The sequence below is a fragment of the Myotis brandtii genome, unplaced genomic scaffold, assembly GCF_000412655.1.
Source record: "Myotis brandtii unplaced genomic scaffold, ASM41265v1 scaffold289, whole genome shotgun sequence".
Lineage (NCBI taxonomy): Eukaryota > Metazoa > Chordata > Mammalia > Chiroptera > Vespertilionidae > Myotis > Myotis brandtii.
This window is the reverse complement of record NW_005361048.1, coordinates 546,162-555,942: the sequence shown is the minus strand read 5'-3', so window position 1 is coordinate 555,942 and position 9,781 is coordinate 546,162. Positions and strand designations below refer to the sequence as shown.

The window sequence follows — 9,781 nt, the reverse complement described above, 5'->3', positions numbered from 1 at the left end:
TGACAGGGGGGAGCTCCCCAACCCCCTGATTGGCCCTGCTCTGTGCGTGACAGGGGGTGGCGCCGCAACCTCCCCATCGACCCTGCCTTGAGTGTGACAGGGGGCGGGGCCCCAACCCCCCAATCGGCCCTACCCTGAGCGTGACTGAGGGTGGCATCGCAACCTCCCAATCCGCCCTGCTCTGTGCATGACAGGGGGCGGCGCCCCAACTCCCCAATCAGCCCTGTTCTGAGCCTGACCAGGGGCTGCACCTAGGGATTGGGCCTGCCCTCTGCCACCCAGGAGCAGGCCTAAGCCAGCAGGTCGTTATCTCCCCAGACTGCGAGAGGGCACAGGCCGGGCTGAGGGACCCTCTCCTTCCCCCCCGAGTGCACAAATTTTTGTGCACCGGGCCTCTAGTAAGTAATAAACAAGAATAAACTGTTTCACATACAGCTGTAAACCTATTTTTGCTGACCTATGTGTCGTTATGAAGCTTATATTATGAGTCTTATATTTCTAATATGATGTCTATTTTATATTCGTTCTTTCCCTTGATATTAAATAGACTGCAAATCTTTATAACCATAGGAAGGTGAAAACTGGAAAAAAAATGTTTTTTACTCTGCATTTTATATGGTGTCCAATAAAGACATTGTTCTAACTATCTGTGTTATAATTACTAGGAAGGATTCTTAAAAATCACAAGATGATATTTAAATTTTTTTAAAATAATTAATTATGTAGTGTTAAAAAATAGAACTCCCTTATTTAACTTTTACAATTTAATGTTGTTCAGTCCCTATTTAGACCTAGCACCCAGAATCTCCACTCTGATTTGAGAAAGAGGCATAAACTAAAAGTTTTACTTCTATGAATTCTTGTTTTTGGTAAGCAGGAATTTTCTCACATTGGTTAGATGAAGTCTAATCAAATGTGAATGTCACCGTGTATATTTTTATTCCTTTAGATAGTATGTTACATAACGGTAGGGACTATGTCTTGTTTTTTGTTTTGTTTTTTGTTTTTGCTCACCATTATATGTATACATATTTTAGCATGCAGAAAACTCTAAGAGAAAGATAATATTACATGAGCAATAGTGCAAGTTATATGAACCTCTTTCTATAAAATAATGATGACAAAATCTTCTGAGTATGTACATATGTCTATGTGCCTGTGTGTTTAAGTAGAGAGAAAAATAAGGAATGACACAGTAGTTTGTCACTGAGAGTGCACCTGTCAGGGGAAAGGAGAAAAAAAAGAAAGCACCGAAAATATGTAAAACTGACATCACAAATCATGATTATGGTGGAAAGTTATCTTTGAATCATGTAAATAATGCATCACTTAAGAACTATCTCAAATGAAGAAACTAAAAGGAAATCAAAAGCATAAGATATATTAATTAATATGGTATTTTCATTTTAGAAGAAAAACAGCTAATAGGTAAAAACAATATGGTTTCACACAGGGATAAGTCCTCTGAAAATGTTCGGATTTGGGTAATAGATAGGGAAGATAATCTTGAGGTCAGGAAAGCCACAGGGCTCCATGTGATTATCTGGAGAGTGGTGTGGAGGAGAGAGGAAGAGCTGTGCCCTAGAGCTCTCCAGCATTCTGAGATTAGGATGTGGGAAGGAACGCACAGAGGTGAGCGAGGGAGAGGCCCACCAGGAAACAAAGGGTGTGTTTTCCTTTAAAGTCAATGTTGAAGATGAGAAATAAGGTCTGACCAATGAATCAGGCAACACGAAGACTGCTGGTGATATTCACAAAAGCAAGTAAAGTAGAGGGGTGAGGATGAGTCTACCTGAGATGAGCACCCCTGCCAACTCCCCCCCCCCAAAAAAAAAGTAGAGGTGAGGAAGTGGAGATGCTGAGGCCACTCTTTCAATGCGTTTCATTGTGAAGTGTGTTATGGGGAGGTGCCGAGAAATGCAATGAATGGAAGGACAAAATGGGATCCGCAGGGCTTTCTAAAGAGGATGTTCATTATATCATGTTTATATGATCATGGAAAACCTGTGATGCAGGAGAAAGAAGAGATGATTTCAAGAGGAAACTCAATGAGGAGTATGAGGAAAAGGCATTTAAACTATAAGGAAAGGCTTAGGCTTAGGTTGGAGAAGAAACAATTAGATATTGTTTATCCCTGAGGCACACATCCATGTATGATGAGAAAGGGCTCTCTCCGCAGAGCACATAATACTGGAAGGTGTTCCACTACATTTTATTAAAATCAGTGTAGATTTAAATCACACCCGCTGTCCCTAGCCTAAGACCCACAACTGGAAGTTCCAATCGAGAAAACCATGAATTTACACCATGACATTTTCTTGTTATTTAAATTCTCCAAAGTTATAGACTAAACCAGATAATAGTATAAACACATAAAATACATGAACAAGTATTAATAGCGAGAAATACATATATATTTTTCAGTTATTCTATTATCCCAGTGAAATGTAATTTCCATTCAAAATCCAACTCTGAACAAGTCTGCATATATTAGAAGAAAAGAGACAGTTCATACCTAAACCAGAGCTTCATTCTTAGAGAGTGCCCATATAGATGTGTCCTTCCTACTACTCTAGCTATTCTACTCTGTGGCGAATGAGATGCAATTTTAAACGCACTGATCAATGCACTCCTAACTTACGCCAACAAACATCGGCATCTTTTAAACTCATCTGAAGTGTGAAAAAGAAACCCCCTGCCTTTTGTTGGATGTTTTATATGCTTAAAACTAGAGCTTTCTTAAACCTTGACAATACAAGCCCAACGCTAATAGCAGATAGAAATTCAGCAACACATATTTTGCAACCAGTGTTTCTTTTCTTTTTTTTTTAATTGATTTCAAAGAGGAAAGGAGAGGGCGAGGGAGATAGAAACATCAATGATGAGAACCACTGATTGGCTGCCTCCTGCACGCCCCACACTGGGGATTGAGCCCGCAACCTTGGCATGTGCCCTGATGGGGAATCAAACCGTGACCTCCTGGTTCATAGGTCAATGCTCAACCACTGAGCCACACCGGTCTGGTGCAAGGAAATATTTTTATTTCCCTTCTACAGATGTAGGCACAAAACTCTATGGTCACAGAAAATTCACGTAAACTCATTACAAGAATAAAAAACCGATGTTGAGTAAAATTGGCCAGTTTCCTTCTACTTATAACTCTTAATTTTAATTCATAATTACCCAAGTAATACATTTACTTACATGTTTAACTTCAAACTTACAAAGACAAAAATCTACAAAGATAGTTTTTAAAGATCTCTGAAAATATTAGACCTTAAGTGTCTTAACTACCAAGTCTACTTTCTCTGCATATCCAGCTTTCTTTCTGTCAAGAACAATGGGGTGATTCAGGAATCTTCAATGGGCCAAGGAAAGTAAGAGATCACCATGGGGAAGGGGGTCCATGGGGGAAAAGTGGGACATCTGTAATGCTTTCAACAATCAAGATAAATTTTTTTAAAAAGACACCATGATCTTTCTTCCCTGTACAGCTGAGTAAAGGAGCTCAATTTCCCAGCAAAAATCGTCTTACCCAGCAAAATCACTCCGGTAAAATCATCTTTTTATGTCAACCGTTTTTAGTTACCACCTTGTCTTTAGTGAAATGAAAACTCCAAATTAACCATATGATCATGTTTAAACTCTTAATTTAGTCAGAAGAATGAAGGCCCGAGAAACCACAGCTAGAAACCCAGAGTAGTTCAGGGAGCAGACCATGGGCAAGCTTGGACTTTTACAACTAACATCTGTTTCGAAATCAGTCTAACTCCCAAGTTTTGAGCAAGGTACTTGAACCCCAAAATAATAAAGTGGATAATACAACCTGAGAACACAGAAAAGTCCCCTCAGAAACAGATAACGAGTTGACACAAGAGTAAGAGGCAGTTGCGTGACTACATTCTGACTCCGTTGTTGTTGTTGCTTTTTGCGTGGGTGTGTGTGGTTCAACTTCAAGGGCTTACCATCCTGCTGGCCTTGAAGAGCCTGGGGACTCTGCACTCTTTCCTCAAGATTGGAGCTGAGATCAGAGTTCACAGCCGACATCCGCGTGGAATCGCTCATATCAAATTCGTCACTTTCTATTGAGCTCTCATCCTGCAAATGATTTCAAAACATCATCAGCAAGATTACAATATTATACATTGACATAGTGACCATTTTATCAGTAGGGTCAATTAGAGTTTAGTCAGTCCTTTTACAGAACTCAGTGAAATACGTTACACATTAATAGATACTTGAAATAACAAATAATGGAATAATTTCTCCTGTTAAGGAATTGCAAGACTTGTGAAGATGCAAGCAATGTATCTATGTACGGGCAGATTTATAAGGTAAAATAATGTGTTTGGTCCGGCCGGTGTTGCTCAGTGGTTGAGCCTGGACCTATGAATCAGGAGATCATCGTTCAATGCCCAGGTTGTGGCTTGATCCCCAGTGTGGGGCGTACAGGAGGCAGCCAATCAATGATCCTCTCTCATCATTGATGTTACTATCTCTCTCCTCCTCCTTTCCCCTCTGAAATCAATAAAAATATATTTTAAAAACAAGGAAATAAAATTATATGTTTAGGGAGGATAGAGTTGGGGATTTATTCTGAATTACAAAAGAATGGATTTTTTTAAATTAGCATAAAACTTCCTAAAGAGTCAATCACAAAACATAGCATAAAGAGAAATACGTTTTGATTTTAAAAATGACCTAATAAAATATGATAAGCAAAAATCTTAGATTGCAATTAAAATAAAAAACCAAAATATCTTAACCAAAAACTACTCATTGGCAAACAGGAAGTGGACTCTAGTAATAGACAAACTTGCATGCCAGATTCAAAGGCCGCGTTGCTGGGAGCAAGACAGCCTAGCACATCCGTCCCTTCCTTACAAGGGAATATACATGGCACTGCAACCACAAAGCGGAGGTCTAGGTGAAGTGTGAAAGATGCACATACCAAAAGCCAGTTCACCAAATGGCTCAATTAGCCAAAGGCTAGTTTGCCAAATGGCCAATTCATCAAAACCTGTCCAGTATTAAACAACCTCTAAAACAGTTCACAGTAGACATTGCACTGAAGGAAACCCCTTTTGGAGAATTGGCTTTTGGACAAATGGTGTGCTTATGTAGACAGGAAGGCCTGGGAAACCTGTGTAAAATATTTCATTGAAATCACTAGGTTTGACTCTCAGATGTAAATGTCTGATGTGAAAGTTTCACATTACTATAATAACTAATAGTAGCAGAGCTGCTCTGTATGTTGTAAACACCATTCTTTATATTTGTTCACTCACTTCATCTTCATCACAACTATGAGTTGGGCACCAGGATTCATCCAATTTTATAGACTGAGAAATTGAGGAACAGAGCAGGCAAAATGCTGTCAATTTATTTACTGTTTATCTCCTTCATCTACAAGAGTATCAGTTACATAGAAGGTACTCAATAAATATTGAATTTATCATAATTTAAATACAACTGATCAGAAAAGACCATCTCACATGAATGTCATTTTAACATGATTTAACTTCCTTAATGACCTTTCTATCTTTCAATAGTTACAACTGATAAAATTTTTAAATAATCTCATTTATCTGCATATTTTTTAAGACAATGTACATCTAATTTGGCACTTCAAAATTTAAGGATAAGATTTTTTTTTCCTCATCTAGTTATAAATTTGAAAGAATCCAATTCCTTTGTGTGAAATACTTATGATTTTTTAGAAGCCAGAAGGGATCAGCATAGGTGAGGTTTATTGTTGGTACAAAGTTGATCTTCTTACTTTATGGCCTAGAAATAAACATGTCAACATCTAAATGAGCTTTCTACAAACACTTGGACAGCTCTAACTAGTTAATGAGATTGAAAATATTTTTTCAATTATGTGATGAATCATGGGAATCATTTTTTCCAATCTCAGGATGGGTTGACATTGATATTTTATTAATTGTTGCTCATGACTTTAACCCAATAATTTTATTATAATTTATTTAATCATTTACATAGAGCCATCTGGTAATACGGAATCTGACACTACTGTTGCAGTTAATCCAGATATTCTTATAGAGTGTACCTGTGTAGTCTTTGAGATAAAACAATTTTTTAAATATAGTTTTGAAATTAAATCTGCTCAGATAAAGAAAACCAAAAATTTAATTTGAATTTTATAAAGTTAGCTCAACAAAGTAATTTTAAAAGAATGCAATAATACTTCACCAAATAATGCTATATTTGAAGAATAAATATTTAATCATATTCTTATTACAGTGAAATTTCAAAGAAGAGAGAATGTATTAGCCTGAGAAATTATTCCGAATATAGATAATCTAAATATGTTTATCCGTTAATGGCTACTAACTAGTTAATAAGGACTTACTAGGCCCATATTGTATGTCTTTTGGGAAATATGCACAGGGTATATATACAACTTGGTCCCTGCCTTTGAGATACTTCAACTAAACTGGGGAGTTAATTAGCATTCTAGAGAGTATGCAACAAGTGCACATTTTGTCTCTAATACATGCCAACAAGAACATTGCAAGATTGTTACTATACAAATTAAGTAGAATAATTTGAAACTTCAAAACACCTCTAATAAGAAGAATCACTACAAATTGTCTCTAGAAAATGCATAGAAGTAGACAAATACATAGAATGGTCAGGTGAGATATAACTTTAAAATATATGCAAGATTTGCCCTAGCCAGCTTGCTCAGTGGATAGAGTGTCAAAGAATTAAAAAATAAATAAAATATATGCGAGATTTGGATGGTAGAGAAATAACTATATTTGAAATACTTATTAAGTTAACTTTTCTGATTTCCAGACAAAGTAGCCTTAGTGCTAAAGGCTTGGACACTCATTCATTTGGGATACTTCCCCTGAAGTTTCTAGCACTTTACCACGGCGAGCTCCATGGAGCTCATTAAGGAAAATGAACCTTCTTGGGAATGAACAAATTCCCACCTGGCGCTAAGGCAGGTTTGTTAAAACAGGGAATCTCCATGGTCTTCGTCCGTGCAATCCTGGTGACCTGCCTTTCATTAAGAAATAAACTACCATCTTCGACCTGCCATGGCGCTCAATAAGACAGTCATGGTTATCCAACGCCATTCCGACTTGTGATCACAGACATGGGGGTTTCCGCGTTACCTCATCTTGCTGTGAGCTGAGCAGCTGCAGTTTCATGTGCTTCATGTAGGCCATGGTGATCGGCATGTTGTAGTCAATCATGCTGGTCACCAAAGTGGGAGGCTTCCCATTATCTGCAAGGAAACACAGTGAATGGGTAACGAACGGGCCCTGCATTCCACCTGCACTTTCAGAACAACTCTACTTGCTCACCTGGAAATAAGACCCCAGAGAGCAAGTGTTTAGGAGACTGCAAGCGTCAGAGATGAATTGTAAAATAACTGGAGTCTCTTTAAAGGTGTCGTGCGACAAATTCGCACTATAGGTAAACTAGTTATTTCTAACTTCGGGGGGGGCTTTTGCTATCCTGGGTAATAATGAGTGAAGGTGGTATACTAATTAAGCACAATTACTTGTACGTTTGCATTTCTCTCTTTTGCTGTAAACTTACTTTATCTATGTACTCGCTCTTTTGTGTGTGTTTTTTGCCAGTCTACTTATTCATCCTCGAATAACCTAGCCTAAATGTATATTTGAGATTAATTTCATCTGAGAATTGTATAGATTAGGAAAATAAGCCTAGCTATGTTTTAAGGAAAGCTAAAGCCTGATTACAATTTGTTTGTAAGAATTTCCAACGAAGGGGCTCCATACTACTCATCACTTAGAAATAAGGAGCTGGCAGGTTTAAAAGGACACCAAAGGAACTTCCCTTTCCTTGCGAATATGTCTAAACTGCCACCAAATACACACCGTACGTGAATGTTAAAGCATTATTTTAGAAAAAATTGTTTTTCACAGTCAACGCTGTCTTTATTCTGAGAGCGGGCACTGAACTGCCCTGTAGGTCGATACTCAAAGCTCCCTGCGTCCCACTGGACTAGATGAGATGAGGTACTTGTCCAACTGCTTCAGTCCACCACGTTCCCATTAGAACGTGAGGTGCAGGTGGCCATTGTGAATAAAACCCCTTTCAAGCTCACTATCTGACCCCGCGCTACCTTTGTGATCGGTTCCGTCGGGGTTTAAGTGCATTCTTTTCTGGCACTCGGAGCAGCTCATGAGGAACCGCGTCACCGCCTCTCTGGGTAGGAAGGCATAGCTCTCTGAAATCTGCAAGGGTACACAAAAGAGGAGTGTGAGCACGCAGGCCAACCCGGCGCGACTCGACAGAGATGATCACTGTATTCCCAAATAAGACGCATTATTCCATAGCGGCAGGGAGCACAATGGAAGCATGCACTGCGTACCATGCATCATTTCCAGAAATATCTATCCAGCTCAGTTGCTGTCTCGTAATCATAGTTAATAACGTGACGTGGAGGGAAAAACCACCACATCGGAATGGATATCTGTTTACGTTTCTCCATTTCTTTTAGTAAGAACAATCACAGTGTACAGATGTTCTTGTGACTTTTCCTTAGTAAAAATTGCCAACACTGTTTTTAAAAGTTACAGCTAGCATCAGCAAAATTTTATCCAATTGCACATATATATTTTAAAATTTTGCCCCAAGTAGAAACAATAAACTTTGAATTTTGCATTAATAAGCATTTCTTCATTATTGCTTTTCATAATATTGTCAGTGAAAATAAAGAGAATGCTCACCGTCCTCATGTATATATTCACGGCAGTGAATCATCCCATCCACAGAAAATGACACACTTGGAAATGCATCTGGCCACCTATTTTGTTACTTTATCTGTTTTTTATCATGTTTGTCCCCAATAGCTCCCAGTGCCAGAGCAAGCTTTCCCTCCACCCTGCACAGAGCTACTGTTGCCAGATCTATGATCTAGAGCCAAGTTAGACATCAATTCTCCTGTCATGTTTTTAAATATTAACTTTCCAAAAACCAACCTAGTTCTCTCGTCAAAGCAAAGAATTTCTGAAGTGAAACGGATAGACTGTTCATTATTCCTAAACAAAAGTTAATGCTGACTCAGTGCTACTAAGAAGTCAGATACAAGGCACTAGTTTTCCGCCACGGCACTAGCACTGGTGCATGAAATATGAGATAACCAGACAGCAAGTAAATAAGACGCAAATTAGGCGCAAATGCCACAGACAATGTCTCAGTTGCATAATGACTGTTGTGAACACTACTATATTTTAAGTTTGTAGAAAGGAAAAAAAATATGCACCTCATGTATCATTGAATACAATTCCATTAATGGTGACGAGGTTAATTTCTGCTTCTCCACGCTGCAGAAGCCCAGCACTGGGAGACCCTGCATGTTCAGATCTAGAATTGGAAGCCGTATTTTCCCTGAACTTAACATTCAAACCAGCTTGTGTCACTTAGCCTGTCCCATGGACTCTCAGGGAAAGAAGCCATGAGCACGACAGAGAGAGAGGGATGAGTCTATAATTAGAATCTACCAGGGATGATCTGTATACAGGTAATTACATTTCAACTTTACTAGGATCGGAAGTATGAAACTCTGATTTGTAATATGATTATCATTTGTAAATCAAGAGGTCCAGCTTTAAAAAAAAATGTCTTCATATTATATAAGAAAATGTGGAAGAAAAGGCAGAAAAATTTGGAAGTATTTCATCAAACTATTTCATGTTAGCTATCCTAATATATAAAAAGCCAGGGGCCATCACGACCGAAACAACCGGACAGACGACCGAATGCTGTGTGGGGC

General features: G+C 38.5%; 1 protein-coding gene across 4 annotated transcripts in view; it reads right to left on the bottom strand.

The window, feature by feature from the left end:
* NOL4 (nucleolar protein 4) overlaps window positions 1–9,781 on the bottom strand; it is a 228,959-nt gene that overhangs the window by 148,538 nt on the left and 70,640 nt on the right. For all 4 annotated transcript variants that reach the window (XM_014542009.1, XM_014542011.1, XM_014542010.1 and 1 more), the window contains 3 exons: window positions 8,129–8,240; window positions 7,149–7,261; window positions 3,966–4,098 (listed from right to left, as the gene is read on the bottom strand). In XM_014542009.1, coding sequence (XP_014397495.1) covers window positions 3,966–4,098; window positions 7,149–7,261; window positions 8,129–8,240 — 358 coding nt within the window. The remainder of the gene's footprint in view (window positions 1–3,965; window positions 4,099–7,148; window positions 7,262–8,128; window positions 8,241–9,781) is intronic.